Source organism: Protopterus annectens, chromosome 4.part0 (assembly GCF_019279795.1).
Source record: "Protopterus annectens isolate FY-2018-M chromosome 4.part0, PAN1.0, whole genome shotgun sequence".
In the NCBI taxonomy this organism is placed as follows: Eukaryota; Metazoa; Chordata; order Ceratodontiformes; family Protopteridae; genus Protopterus; species Protopterus annectens.
Window position 1 is genome coordinate 1,407,753,432 of NC_056733.1, and position 15,821 is coordinate 1,407,769,252.

The 15,821-nt window shown below is 43.3% G+C and overlaps 1 protein-coding gene and 1 long non-coding RNA gene across 2 annotated transcripts in view; one reads left to right on the forward strand and one right to left on the reverse strand.

Annotated features, from left to right (window-relative positions):
- Window positions 1-7,099, reverse strand: part of LOC122800182 — a 131,945-nt gene extending 124,846 nt beyond the window's left edge. Inside the window, exon 1 of the long non-coding RNA XR_006364546.1 lies at window positions 7,001-7,099. This is a non-coding gene — a long non-coding RNA (uncharacterized LOC122800182). The remainder of the gene's footprint in view (window positions 1-7,000) is intronic.
- A 1,073-nt stretch (window positions 7,100-8,172) lies between these two features.
- CDKN2AIPNL (CDKN2A interacting protein N-terminal like) overlaps window positions 8,173-15,821 on the forward strand; it is a 142,619-nt gene continuing 134,970 nt past the window's right edge. Inside the window, exon 1 of the mRNA XM_044069239.1 lies at window positions 8,173-8,523. Coding sequence (XP_043925174.1) covers window positions 8,312-8,523 — 212 coding nt within the window. The 5' untranslated portion in view covers window positions 8,173-8,311. The remainder of the gene's footprint in view (window positions 8,524-15,821) is intronic.

The following is a 15,821-nucleotide window of genomic DNA, read 5'->3' on the forward strand; positions in this document are numbered from 1 at the left end:
TGTTAGAAATCTATCCAACTCCTGCCCTTCATCCTTAAACAACACTCTAAACAACTTAAACTGGGCTCCCCTAAAAACACTTCCCCTAGATGAAGCAGCTGAATTTTTTAACTCTACATTCCTAAATATCCTAAACAGGCTAGCACCCCCCAACAAAAAAGAGCAAAACCTAAACACGCCCCATGGCTCTCAAGAACTACTAAACAGAACATGGCCACCAGAGACAAAGCTTGGAAGCATTGGAAAAAACACAAAAATAACTCTGACTTTATAAATTATAAACAACTTTACAACCAAGTAAAGCGCCTAATTATTGACAAAAAAGAATACTACCACACTTTATAAAACCAGCACAAACTAAATCCAAAGCAGTTCTGGAGCTCAATAAACAACCTTATCCACCCAGGATCCAACAGTAACCCCAGTCCCAATCCAGAGAAAACTCCCAATGAAATAGCCGTCCTCTTCATCTCATATTTTATAAACACCATATCTAAACTCACCGCCAGTTTCCCTCATAATCATCCAATCCCATCTGACCAGACTAATAATGCTCCCCCCACCTACATAACTTCTCTCTTGCACTTATCCCTACTACCACTGTAAAGAAACTGCTTCTGAAATTAAAGCCATGCACCAATGCACCTGATGACCTGCCCCCAGAATTCCTTCAAACAGCTGCAAAGTCCATAGCACACCCTGCCAACCTACTCCTTAATAGGTCCATTCAAGAGTCCTATGTTCCCACCATCTGGAAAAAAAGCTTTCATTCTTCCGCTGCATAAAGGTGGAAACAATGATATCTCCAACTACCAACCCATTGCCATTCTATCCCCTATTTCAAAGGTCCTCGAAAAATGTATCCACATTCAATTCCTTGACTATCTTCAAGACAATAAACTACTATCAGTAACCCAGCATGGCTTCAGACCCTGGCATAGCACCACTACAGCTCTAATATCCTTCTGTGAATCTGTAAATCAAGCTCGGGATGTCGGGAAGCTAGTCTCCTCTCTATTTCTAGACCTTTCCAAAGCCTTTGATACTGTACCCCATACTCTTCTTAGTAAACACACCAACTTAGGAATGTCCCCCTCCGCCTTTCTCTGGTTTTCCAACTACCTCACAGGCAGACAACAAACTACTAAATGGCTACACTCTCTCTCTCTCCATTCCTCAATGATACTACTGGTGTCCCCCAGGGATCTATCCTTGGGCCTCTGTTATTCAACATTTTTATCAATGATTTTTACTCTACTCTCTCTCAAGCCAAAGTCATCCAGTACGCAGATGACTCCACAATCATCTGCAGTGCCAACTCACCTCCTAAACACCTGAAACTTACCCAGTCAGCACTCACCTCCACTGAAATATGAATGACTAACAACCATCTTGCCCTAAACCCTAAAAAAAAAAAAAAAAAATACTTATGCTATTCACTCCCAAGAAAACCACTACTATAATTAAAGACTCTTTCTCCATACTCTCCCAGGATAACACTGCTATTGAGGTTGTCACACATACCAAGCTATTAGGAGTCACCATAGATGAACACCTATCCTTCGACTTGAATATTCATAACAATATAAAAAAGCTCACCAAAAATTGGGCATGCTATACTGCCACAAAACATTCCTCACTTTCTCCTCAAAACTGTCACTTGCCTCCTCCTTCCTGCTCCCATTTCTTCCCTACGGTGCTCCTCTCTTTACTAACATACAAGCCAGCCTAAAATCCAAGCTAAATTCTTGCTATAACAAAATTGCTAAATTTGTCACAAACAGAAAAAATTCATCCCACCACTGTGCCTCACTCCATATACTAAACTCGCTAGAACTTCCCCATCATCTCACAAACATACAACTAACTACAGCCCATAAACTAATATTCAACCCTACCAGCTGCCCTGCCCTTTCCTCTCTATTTAAACTGTATCACCCTAATAGACCCTTCCGCTCAGAGACTCAAATGCTCTTGCAAATTAACAAATCAGCCCTCGCTCCTGGTCAAATGCTCCAGTCCTTCTCCACTGCTAAATTATGGAACTCCCTCCCACAAACCCTAAGATCCACCAGCAGCACATCTCTCTTCAAAAAATCCTTAAAACAACACCTGTCCTCACAGTGGCTATGCTCATGTGCCAGTTCCTCTCACTCCATAACATGACTTTTTCTTTCTCCCACTACCACCTCCACTTCACTCCTCCATCCTACCTACCTCCTTAATCCTTCCTAATTCCTCACTAATAATCCTCCTTTGCTACTATTACTTATACCAGTAGTATCAGTAAGGAGTCTAATTTATTGCTGTATTACCTCATTGCCTAAGTTTACTGTGCTAATAACCTATTTTATTGGCATATCTTGTTGTACTTGATATATTTGTTGTTGTTTGTATAAATCATTGTGGAGCTTTTCTCCCTGGGCCTCCACTGGAAATGGGCACTTTCTGGCCCAGTGGACCATCCTGGGAAACAAATGCAAATAAATAAAATAAATAAATACACATATTATGTGAATTTTGTTCTGTCTTGAGCCCAGGCGGCCACGGTGAGGCAGCGGTTAGCATTGTCGTCTCACAGCAAGAGGTTCTCCGGTTCGATTCTCGGCTGGGGTGCCTTTTGTGTGGAGTCTGCATGTCCTCCCTGTGGTCGCGTGGGTTTTCTCCGGGTGCTCCGGTTTCCTCCCACATCCCAAAGATATGCTGTAGGTGGAGTGGACACTCTAAATTGGCCCTAGGTGTGAGAATGTGTGTGTGTGTGTGTGTGTGTGTGTGTGTGTGTGTGTGTGTGTGTGTGTGTGTGTGTGTGTGTGTGTGTGTGTGTGTGTGTCTTCTGTGAAAGGTTGGGCGCCGCCGGGCTGGCAACTCGACACTGTAAAACTCCACTGCCAATCATGAGCGGACAGGTGATCCGCTGTGGCAGCCCCTAACTGGGAAAAAGCCAAAAGAAGAAGTTCTGTCTTGAGCCCCACCAGATGGCTAACCTGGAGACTCCACTGATTAAAGTCAGTAATGCCAGACTTAGGTGTTTCTTACTTCATATTATTCACAACATGCAAGCCCTAAATTCTATTAACTTTTTAAGTGAATCTGAGGAACATAAAAAAATGTCCGCGATTTTGGATATTTGTTCCACTTCCCCAGTTTTTCTACCTTTCAACAGAATTCTTGAGCATAGAAGTTCATTGGAATGACGCAAATGTCGTATTGACATTCATAAATGAATCAAAGTACTATACCTCACCTCGCAACTGAACTGTGCAGAATGTCCCCATTTTTGCCTCCTATGTTTAGTCTACTCCTTATTTTCTGGTAAATCAGTGAGTACAGAGGGGGTGGCGCTAGGTGTCAGAAAAGGCTGTGACTACGGGACCCCCAAAACAACGTCCCAAACTGGGCCATGGCTATAGTATATGGAAAGGTCAAAATTAAGGTGCAAGTTACATTATTTACTTATTTTACATCTGGTAACCGGGAAAGTCCTGCTGGATACAAGTCCTTTGTCAGTGGAGGCCCGGGGAGAGATGTTCCACATACAAGATTTAACGTAGTACAATTTTATAGTTTCTGAAGAGTGACATTTACATCCAACATCGTAGCTGACAGGTTCAGCGCAAACTCCCCCCCCCCACCAAAAGGGCAAATATCTGTCCCAGCAGAGTGCTGCCGCCATGACATCTCAGATGCTCAGGTAAGAGCCGCCCTCTCCAAAGCAAAAAACACAGCATCAGTGGGACCAGACGGTGTCCTATGCCGCGTCCTACATAAACTCCAAGAAGAGCTAAACCCAAACATAAAACTACTGTTCAATCTCAGCCTTACTGCAGGATATGTGCCCAAAGAGTGGCGTACAGCAACAGTGGTCCCTCTCCATAAAGGTGGTGCCTCAACGGATCCTGGAAACTATCGCCCCATAAGCCTGACTAGCTTGGTCTGCAAAGCTATGGAAAGGATCATCATGGACCTCGTAAATAAAGATATTGGGGACCTACAGACACTGGATCCTACCCAGTTCGGCTTTAAGGGCAGATCCTGCCTCTTAAACCTGGTTGATTTCTTTGAAACAGTCACCAAGGCCATTGACGAGGGGAAGGTGGTCCACACAACCTACCTGGACCTTGCAAAAGCCTTCGATACAATACCCCACTCAGGCATTATAGATAAGCTCACCAACTTAAATATAAACACCTCCAGGTTAGTGGCATTGCACGAAGTATCGGAGACCATCCATGTGCAACTAACAGAGGGGCAAGACTGCTTTTCAGTTTATAGCATCCTACAGACCACCCTCTCAAAGTCAGGAATCCCATTCGGCTTTCCTGAAAACATTGGAAAACATGAAGATCTCTCCGAACACCATTATATTGGGCAACTTCAACTACCCAAACATTGACTCGGAGCACTACTCAAGCCCCAGCACCTTAGCCCAAAGATTCCTGGAAATTATAAACTCAAATGCTATGAAACAACTAGTCACCACTCCCGCAAGAGGGGACAACATACTAGACCTGATCATTACCAACATGGGGATTCTATGCTCCACACCAGAAGTATATCCCTCATTGGTAAGATCAGACCATAAATTAATTTCACTGGATGTCCACATCCCGACCCCACCCCCAGCCCAGAAAACCACAGTGAAAAACTTCTTAAAAGTGAACTTCTCACTTCTCAAAACCGAAGTGGAATCCTTCAAGGCCCCAGGGCCAGTGGAAACTACAGCCCAAACTTCAGAATCCTATATAAATGCATTCTACGGACATCTCCAGGAATGCATGGATCATGCTATCCCAAACAAAACCAAGACCCAATCATCCAAAGGCAGGCGTCCAGTCTGGTGGACCCCTGCCATAAATAAACTGTACAACAGAAGGAGGAAGCTACTGCATGATAGAGCAATATCCCTAATAGGGACGGCATCTCTGATCAGTACTAGCAAAAAATCACGATCCCTCATAAAATCCTCCAAGGTCAGCTTCGAGAGAAAAATTGCACAGGACACCAAAGACAATCATAAGGCTTTTTTCAGTTATGTTAGAAACCTGGGGTGCAACTCCCAGACTTGTTCTGAGTTGATTCTAAATGACAAAAAGTACACTGAACCCACAGACCTCGCCAATATCCTGGCAGACAGGTTCAGTGCAAACTTCTCCACCCCCTCCCACCCAAAAGAGCAAGTATCTATCCCGGCAGAGGGCTGCCTCCCAAACATCTCAGATGCTCAGGTGAAGGCTGCCCTCTCCAAAGCAAAAAACACTGCTTCCATGGGACCAGGTGGCGTCCCAGGTTGCGTCCTACATGAACTACAAGAGGAACTAATCCCTCAAATAAAACAGCTACACAATCAGAGCCTCACTACAGGATATGTGCCCACAGAACGGCGTACAGCAACAGTGATCCCACTCCACAAAGGTGGAGCCTCTACGGACCCTGGAAACTATCGCCCCATAAGCCTGACTAGCTTAGTCTGCAAGGCTATGGAGAGGATCGTCATGGAGCTCATAAACAAAGACATTGGGGACCTACAGACACTAGATACTACCCAGTTCGGCTTTGTCAAGGGCAGATCCTGCCTTTTGAACCTGGTTGACGTCTTTGAAACAGTCACCAAAGCCATAGATGAAGGGAAGGTAGTACACACAGCCTATCTGGACCTTGCAAAGGCATTTGACACAATACCCCACTCTGGCATCATAGATAAGCTATCCAGCTTAAATATAAACCCCTATGTCACAAGATGGGTCGCAAACTGGCTCAAAGACAGAACCCACAGAGTGAGAGTTGCTGGAGCCATGTCAGACTCGAAACCGGTCACAAGTGGCGTCCCACAGGGTTCTGTCCTGGGACCACTCTTGTTCGGTATATACTTTTCCGAGGTACAGGCAAACGTGGGAGGACTATGGCTCACCAAGTTCGCAGACGACTGCAAACTGGGCACCATAATCAACTCTCCAGCTGACAGAAACATCCTTCAAAAAGGTCTCAGAGACAGATAACTGGTGCCAGCGCCATGGTTTAAAGCTAAATGCCAAAAAATGTATAGTCATACCCTTTGGCAAAAACAATGTGCCCACAAATTACCACATAGGCGGAAACCCATTAAGTACAGAGAAAGTTATTAGGGACCTGGGGACCCAAGTTGATAGCAATCTCTCCTTTGAAAACCACATTGCCAAAGTGGTTAGAAAGACCTTCTACATAGCCCACCTCATCACGAAGGATTTCACATCTAGATCATGAGAGGTAATCGTGCCCCTTTATTCATCCCTCATCAGGCCCATCATAGAATCCAATGCCCCTTTTGGGATGTACCTTACCAGACACCTGCAGCAATTAGAAAGACCCCAAAAGTATCTCACCAAGAGGATCAAGGGTCTCAAACAGATGCTATATGCTGCTCGGTTAAAAAAACTTCAGCTCTACTCAGTTGCATACCGCCTACTTCGAGGCGATCTATGCCTGACATACAAAGCTATGTCAAATCCAGAATTAATGGATATGCTCCACCTCAGTAAATCTAAATCCCTTAGAGCCACACGCTCGAGGGACTTGAATCTCAGCACAGAAATAAATAGAACTTGCTGGAGGGACAGGTTCATAACCCAGAGGCTCCCTTCGCTCTGGAATAGAATTCCAGTTCATGTGAGGCAGAGCACCTCACTGAATCTCTTCAAGAAGAATCTCGATAAGTGGATGGGGGAGCGTAGGTTTGTCCCAGGGACTACGCCCGTGCCACTATTAGACAGAGGCACAGTAAACTAAACCTTAAAAAGAGCACAGTATACTCAAATCAAGGGGTGGTACAAGCCATACAGAATCGGGCTAGGCTTATAATTGCCCCAGGGCAGATAGCCTAGTATGAACCTATGAAAAGAAGCCGTTTATGATACCAAATTTTGAGTGATAGCACCAAGATAAAAAATAGATACGTTTACATTGATTATAGGAAGACAACATTACTGGACTTACAGAAGATGTAAACGGAATGCATCGTACTTACAATGCATTCAGCAGTGCGGTTGTACCACACCATCTGCTAATACACCGAAACTTGACGCAGGACACATCCCTTACTCTCAATAACAGAAGATGGCACTTTCAGTTATCAAGTTTACGCCTGCGCGAGTAGAAATTGGGAGGGGAGCTTACGCTTTTCCTCAACTACGTATTTAACGTATCACGTTAAATAGTTGATGGGGAAAAAGAAAGCATCCATCTGAAATCAAGTATTTGTTAGTAAATGCATACAAGGGAGTACATTATGACGGACAGGTGTTGCAATTAACAATTTTGTGCGATTTGAAACCAACAACGCACAATTGTGTTCGACTCCTGTGATTAAGTTCCTCGCTTGCGAAGTGCGCGTCATTTGATATAAGGGAATGAGTATAGTAATCGTGGTGTTTTGCAGGGTTAAACATTTCTTGTAACTAGATTCCTGTTTGGGTTTCGGTTTCACATGTACTGTACATCACACCTTTGTATTTTTATAAAATGTTTACCAGTGAGGCATTCCTCTCAGTTGTCCCGAATTTTGACTCAAAGCTCTGCCCCTCTTAATCCCTCCTAAAACTGGTGACTTTTGGGGGAAAGCTCGTGAATTGCTCTTAATAAATAATGCCAATATTTTAAAATGATCGACTTATTTTACTTCGGAACATGCATATTCATCCATATTTTGTTAATGTTTCAAATTAGTAATAGTACTAGTACTATTTTTTAAGTGTCCCTGATTTTTTTTTTGGTTTGTCCCTGATTATGTTTGAAATCTGCCACTGATTGGTTGAGAGCTATGCTTTGCAGTGCGGCGGTCCCGTATGCATGGATAACTCAAAAAAAGTACTTAACTGTACAGACTGACTGGCATATACCTGTACAGAATCCAAATATGTATATTCTAAAGTAGTTCATGTTTTATAACCTCTCAATCTCCAGCCGCAAACAACTACCCAACACATAGTTTAGTGCAACCCTAATTTAACGTTATAACCTTGCCATACAGAATCCGAAACTCTCCTGTTGAAATAATTGCCTTCACTAATTTACGTTTAGAAGTAACCGTTCAAACAAGGTAACATCCCGTTTTAAGATGCAATTTTTGGTTAGCTGCTAAAATTAGGAGTGGATGTCATGAGCTATATTCGAGGACGTGGCATCCTCAATATGGACGACAGTGCTGTGCGCCCTCTACACGTGACGCAAATAGGAACTACTTTGCAGTCCATTGCGTTTGTTTTGGTCTAGTTAACCGGTGTACTCTTTTTGTTTCGGATTCTTTATAACTTATTTTTTTAGTAGTTTATCGAGAACTATGGGGGATATTTTAGATGACTTTGTGAGACAGAGCAGAGAAACGTCTGATTCTGTGGAGCATTTTATGACAATTTCTGAGAGCGACAAACACTGGCAAGCTAGGAGAGAATTTATCTTGAGATATTTCGCTGAATATGAAAGAAGGGGGGAAATTGAGTCCCTTTTAGGCCTGTCGATGGTTTATGCAAACCACGTTTTTCTTGGATGCCAGTAAGCAGCATATTTTATTTTATTTATTTGTATTTTAAATGATTTTCCTGCGTGTTTCATTCATTTTGAAGATTGTTATGTAGTAGAATGGGTAGTCTCCAAAATGTACCTCGACAAAGATTACCGTAGAATGTATGCGTATGGTTTCATGGATCATTCTGGTTCTTTATGTGACAAAGGACTTAACGTGCATAGCTTCACTCTTATCTGTATCCATTACTCGCCGTTTATATCGTAACAGTTCACTAGCAGCCAAATAATTGGCAACGCTTGATTTATTATCTTTGTGTAATGCTGGGTACAGTTTTCAGTAGGTGCTGTTTTCTTTATCCTCACATTTTGTATGCTGAAATGTGACAGTTGTGCTGAAAATTTCACTCACAAATTCCTCTGCTCTGTTAGCAGTGCATTGCATGTAGGATGCAACGTTTCTTTGGGGTTTTGAGATGTTCAAAACGGTTGCTAGTAGGGATTGCCATCCATTTGCTGTTCAGATAGCAAGTAATGTTACTGACAGACCCAATTAAGAACTCTCGCATCACATCTTTGATAGGAACAAGGGTTACGTCGTCTTTTAGCACACTGTTTGCAGTGGGTAGGTGTGCTCTTTAAGCAAGTTAGCTATTGGTTTGGGTAGTTTTTTTTTCCATTTCTTTCAACGTTCTGGTTTAAAAGCCGCACTTGCGCTTGTTTCCCACCTTTCCTGTAACTAGCCTAGTGTAGATAGAGTTGCTGCATCCAGGGCTATTGGTAAGCTTCTGAGCCCCACAAGCCTTTCTTTGTTGGAAGAAAGCCTTCTAGCTTATCAGTGGGAGTGGTAAGCACTAGGTAGTCTGTCTGCCATGAGAGGAGAGGTTCTTGGCCCAGAAATTGTAGTTTATTGACCATGTGGACAGTTTGTATCTTTCAACTTTCTGGTTTAAAAGACCACATCTGTGTTTGTTTCCCATCTTTCCTGTAACTAACCTACTGGGTAGCACTAGAAAGCCTTAAACTGATACAAGCCTTCTAGCTTAGAAGAGAGACTTTGTCTCTCTTCTATCAGTTTTCTGTACTTTCTTGCTGTATTTAACTGTGTTCCACCTAAACGCAGATTTTCCAGCATTTATTGTGATTTAAAAGCTTATTTTTTTCACACTGTACTTATTTGACTGCCTGCACTTTTAAGTTATTTTTTGTGTAGTGTGTAGCCTACAACAGTTAAATTAAAGTGCAATAGCCTTTTCTGATAGTTTGTAGTCGTTTTAAGCGTTTTTTACTGTTTTTGTCTTATCTTTTCAAAAAACAAAATTCCTGTTTCCCACCTTTTTAAGCTAGTATAGTCCAGTTTTCAGGCTAGTTCTGAATTCAGGGCTGTGATACTAGTTTCTGAGTTTGCCCATACATTACTTGGATAGAAGGAAGTTTCTCTGCTCACCTGTGAGAAAGGGGGCAACCTATCTGTCCCTGAAGGAGTGGTTCCAGCCCAGAGGTTAGTAGTTTATTGGCCATTTTGGGCTAATTTCTAGCTCTTTCATATCCCTGCTATAAAAACCACGTTTGCACGATTTTGCACACCGGGCAGTGCTGGTTAACTATGGTGAAAATTATTCCTGGCTCCACTAAGTCTTCGCTTCAGTTTTTCCCTTGAAACTAGTCTAACTCTCAACCTAAGCACTCGAAAAGCATCTTGCAGCCTAGCACTTGCTCAGACCTAATAGCAAGCACTAATGTACCCTGACACTGTTTGCCCAGCAGGGCAGGGCTCTTTATTCACCCCTCACCAACCAAGCAGCTCACCCTACTATTCAGGCATGACCAAAGAGCAACTTCAGGTGCACTCTCCAGTCCAGCTGGTGAATATGGGTATATTGAGGCAATGTTACAACTGCCTCATGTACACAGACAACCCTCTCCTCCTACCACAAACCACTAACATATGCGAGAGATGCAATTATACAACCAAACTGGAAGCTAAGCTGTCTCCACCCAAGACTGGAACTGACGGTCAAAAGGAGAAGGTTAACACTTGCACCACACCTTCAGCCGTACACAGACCTACTAAAACAGCACTGGCAAAAATACACAAAATCATACTCGGAGGCTCTAAATAAAAACCTGCAAAAGCATCGGAGACCTCCAAAGCAGACACCCAAACAATCTGCACTTCCCATCACAAACCAAACAACACACAAAACACAAAATCAGTGTGCCGCACAATCACAGCACTTGAGGCGAAATAACATACCTAACACACTAGTAATAGGTGACTCTATAGTCAGGCACACTGATGTCCCACTCACTAGGCTGGACTAGCAGAAGGTTACTATTAGCTGCCTGTCGGGAGCCAGAATCTGCTACATAACGGAAGCACTCGGGTCACTCCAGAACAAGTACAATCTGTCATTGTTCATGTTGGTGTGAATGACCTGAGACGTACCTCCCTGGACTACAGAGAGCTCTTCCATGTCTCTTCATGATCATGCAGCCTAGGCAGGCATGATCCTGACCCTGAGTAGCATCCTGCCCTCACAAAGAATACCTCGGTATAAAGAAAAAATGATCAATTTCATCAATTGGCTAAGCTTCTGGTGTCATTCAAAGGGGATCCAGTGTCTGTCAGGCTGGGATGACATGTTCGACAAGCCGTGTTGCTTCGCAGACGGCTTGCACCTGTCACCCCTAGGCTTTCGAATACTAGCCAAGGCTCTTGCTGCCCGCATAGTGCCTTTTTTTAGGCAAGGCTCAAAAGTCAAACCGATCTCCGTAAATAGCACAGTTAACAAAAACCTGAGGGTTATGCTACTCAACGGCAGGAGTTTAAATCTCAAAGCACTCCTCAGTATGGAGAACGTCTACATCTGTGCAGTAACTGAAACCTGGTTCAAGGCTCCAGAGAGCACCCCAGCACTACTGGGCTACAACTCCTACCACATGTTTTGGCCACAGAACATGGACCGAAACACAAAAGGAGGGGGTGTATCCATATTCATCAAGGATACCTACACCTTCAGGTTAGTGGCGTAGCATGATACCTCTGAGATAATCCATGTGCAACTAACACTGGGCAAATCTGCAATGCAAATTGTGGCCTGCTACAGATCACCCTCCGTGACCCAGGACCACCACTCCACCTTTCTGGAGACACTGGAAAACATGAGGGTCCTACCGAACACCCTGATATTGGGCGATTTCAATTACCCTACCATTCACTGGGAAAACTACTAGAGTACAAATTCCCAGGCAAGCGCTTCCTGGAATTCATCAACTCAAACGCCCTGGATCAGCTGGTAAACTGCCCTACCAGAGGTGAAAACATATCACTCGCTCCTCTAAGAGAAGGAAACCAGTTTGGTGGACCCCTGCAATAAACAGGCTATACAATAGCAGGAAACTAGTTCAGAAAAAAAGCAAATCCCAAGAAGAAAAGACTTCCCTAATCAGTATCAGTAAGAAACTAAGGTCCCTCATGAAATCATCCAAGGCTAACTTCAAAAGAAAAATAGCCAAGGATTCAAAGCCGTCTTTAGCTATGTTAAGAGTCTGTGGCAATTCGCAGATATGTATTGAACTAGTGCAAAATAGCACAAAATATACTGAACCTACTGATATTGCCAACATCCTGGCAGATTCAGTGCAAACTTCACCCCCTTCTCACCTCCAAAAGGGCCCACAGCAATACCAGAAAAGTGTAGTGCCCCAAAAATCAGGCACACAGGTGAAAACAGCCCTTTCAAAAGCCAAAGACACAGCGTCAATGGGACCAGATGGTGTCCCAGGCTGCGTCTTGCACGAACTACAGAATGAGCTAACCCCCCACCTAAACACGCTGTTCATGCTCAGCCTCTCCACAGGCTACGTGCCCATAGAATGGCACACAGCAATGGTTATTCCTCTCCACAAAGAGGGGCCACAACTGACCCTGGTAACTATCGCCCCATAAGTCTGACTAGCCTGGTCTGCAAGGCTATGGAGTGCGTCATCATGGAACTCATTAACAAAGACATTGGGAACCTCCAAACACTTGACATGACCTTTTTCCTGCTTTAAGGGCAGATCATGCCTACTAAACCTGGTTGACTTCTTTGAGACAGTCATCAAGGCCATAGACGAGGGAAAGGTGGTTCACACATCCTACCTTGACCTCGCCAAGGCTTTCAACACCATTCCCCACTCGGGTATTACAGAAAAACATGCCAGCCTGAACATCAGCCTCTACGTCATGAGATGGGTTGCCAAGTGGCTTACAGACAGAACTCACAAGGTAAGAATAGCGGGCTCCAGGCCCGAGACTAAACCAGTCAAAAGTGGTGTCCTGCAAGGCTCGGTCCTGGGATCCCTACTGTTCGGCATATACTTCTCAGAAGTATAGGCAAACACAGGAGGACTATGGCTAACCAAGTTCGCCGATGACTGCAAACAGGGAGCTATAATTGACGCTCCGGCTGACTCGGACATCCTCCAAAAGGGCCTTACTGAGACTGACACCTGGTGTCAGTCATGGCTTCAAGCTAAATGCCAAAAAATGCATAGTCATCCCATTTGGGAAAAACAAAACGCCCATGAATTACCACATAGGTGGCAGCCCCCTTAATACGTAAGAGGTAATAAGAGAGCTGGGGACCCAGGTAGATCCTTTCGCAATCATATTGCTGAAGTAGTTAGGAAATCCTTCTATGTGGCCCATCTAATTACTAAAGGGTTTGCATCTAGAGGTTATAGTGCCCCTCTACTCGTCACTCATTAGAAACGAGTACAATGCCCCACTTTAGGATGTACCTCACAAGACACTTCCAACAGCTGGAAAGACCACAAAAGTACCTCGCCAAGAGGATTACTGGCCTCAAACATATGTCCTGTGTAGCCCGACTGAAAAAACTCCGGCTGTACTCCATGGCATATCGCTTGCGCAGAGGTGATCTCTGCCTGAATTACCAAGCCATGTCCAACTCAGAATTGATGGACATGCTCCACCTAAAGAAATCCAAGTCACTGCGAGCCACGCGCTCTAGTGAGCTAAACCGCGCCACAATAAATAGAACATGCTGGAGGGATATATTCCTGTCAGAGACGCTCCATGCTTTGGAACAAAATTCCAAATTATATCGGGCAGAACCCCTCACTAACGCTCTTCAAGAGAATCCTTGAGTGGATGGGTAACAGAAAATACACCCCTGGGATCACTTCATTGACAGAGGATCAGTTAATTTAATCAATGGGGTGGCAAAAGCCAACACTCTGGCTAGGCTTATAAATGCCCTCTGGCAGATAGCCTAGTACCTACCTATGAACCTATTCCATGACAGTTGTGCTTATGAAGATACCGCATATTTGAGTGTAATGCCTTACGCAGCATACTGGTAGTGCCTTTTGTAGTGTCATAACCAGCTGGTTGTTTATGTATTTTTCTTCTTTCTTTCAGTGTTGTAATTATGGCTTCGAGTTAGTTTACTCACCAGCAAATTAATTGGCGATTTAAGGGAGGTGTTCAATCCCCAAGATTGTGATATTTTTTTTTTTTTTTTTTTTTTTTATTTATTTAATCCAGCTTTAAGTCTTACTTTGCTTGAATCATAGGAAGTTCCAGGTTAGTTGTGCGATCATTACGCCTTGCCAGTTTGGCATCTCTAAAACCTAGGCCTGTCATTCCGAGAGTGAATTTATGAATACCCGTTCAGTTGTTCAGGTTCCATTTTAAAGGGCGAAAGTGTATCGCATTGCTTTATCTGCAGGGAGAGTTTATTCCAGAGGTGAGGGGGATGCTAAGTAACAAATCTCTTTCCAAATTATTTTATTGATCTTCCGAAATAGGTTTAGAGCCCTTGTTGAACTTTTTCTGATATTTTGGGTCTGTTTGATTTTGTGAGAAGTACAAGAGATCTTGGTCTGCTGAGTTCCTGATTGCTCAAAAGGCAAAACATAGGTGTTTGTGGAGCCTGTAAGACTCACAAAATAGGGATACTGCTTCTAGTCGTTTTCTGGTAGCTTAGAGATTTTAAGCTTGTGGTCCCATCTGTTTAATATGTCTGGAAAGATGCATCTCAAAGGACCAGTTGTATTCTATAATTGGTATGATTAGTGCTAAGGGGCCGGTAACATCTTGAATGATAATCCCTTGCTAATCAGCTGTGCTGGGAAGAAGAATTTCTTGACAGTTGTGCTACACAGTGGTTCAAGGAGAGAGCACTAAGCCAAGGTAACTCTATGGCTAGGCTTGTAAAGGCCCCAGGGCCATTAGCCTAGTACACACCTATGAGAGTTCATAACCCAGGTCTCCAACTACATTTTCATTTTGAAGTAGGATATTGCCAGTGTTGTATAGTGGGGATGGTTTCTCTGCCAAATGTGAAAATTATGCATTATTTAATAACTTGGCATTTTGTAAGTTTTTACTGGAGGGCTTCTGTATCAGGAGGATTTGATAGTGACTTCAGGTATACAGTCCCCTGCAAACGTAGCTATATGTTTTTTTTGGTCTGTTGGTCAGAGAAGTAAATACCAAACAAAAAAGGTCCCACCACTGAGTTCTTTATGACCCTGCCAGCTACCTTCATGTTCCCTGACACTACCACTTGCCCTGTATAGGCTCTATTTTTTGCTATCCCTCTTATTACACATGAATCTGTTTATAACACATTTAGTTTATTAGTTATGCTAGTGGGGGATGATAAATGCCTTGGCCAGTTCAAGGTAAGCTGTGTGTACAGTGAGGAAGAAGTTAACCAGGTTCATTAGACAGGATCTATCCTTTACAAAACCATATTGTTGTGGTTCTAGAATGTCTCTGTTAATCAAGTGTGTTATGTGTTCTATGTCTTCATAAGTGAGACTAAGGGTCATTGCCTATTGTTTCTGGGGTCAGTTTGGCCATCTTTATGGAGTGGCATGACCAGTACTATACACCATACTTGTACCAAATGTCTTTGCAGAACCTCTACACAATTTGTCAAATAGACAGGTATGTTACCTGGTCTCATGGAGCAAGTGTTCTTAGTCTTGAACTACTTTCTGTTTATGCTCTTTAGTGTTGATTGTGGTTGGTGGGGTGGGTTGAGAGCTACTGGGACAGTAGATGGGATAGTTGTCTCAGAAGTGAAAATTTTCACTACATTTATTTCCTGAGATATTGGCAATGTCCACTGGGCCTTTGATTTTGTCCTTTAGTATAAGATATGTACATAGTTGAGAGTTGTTTCTTAGCTTTCTAGCACAACTAAAGAAGGATTTGTAATTGTCCTCCTTCAGATGCCAACGTGAGATCATGGTCTGCTTTAGTAGATGTGGTAGTCCTCCTAAAATTTTTAGTGACTCCTAATAGT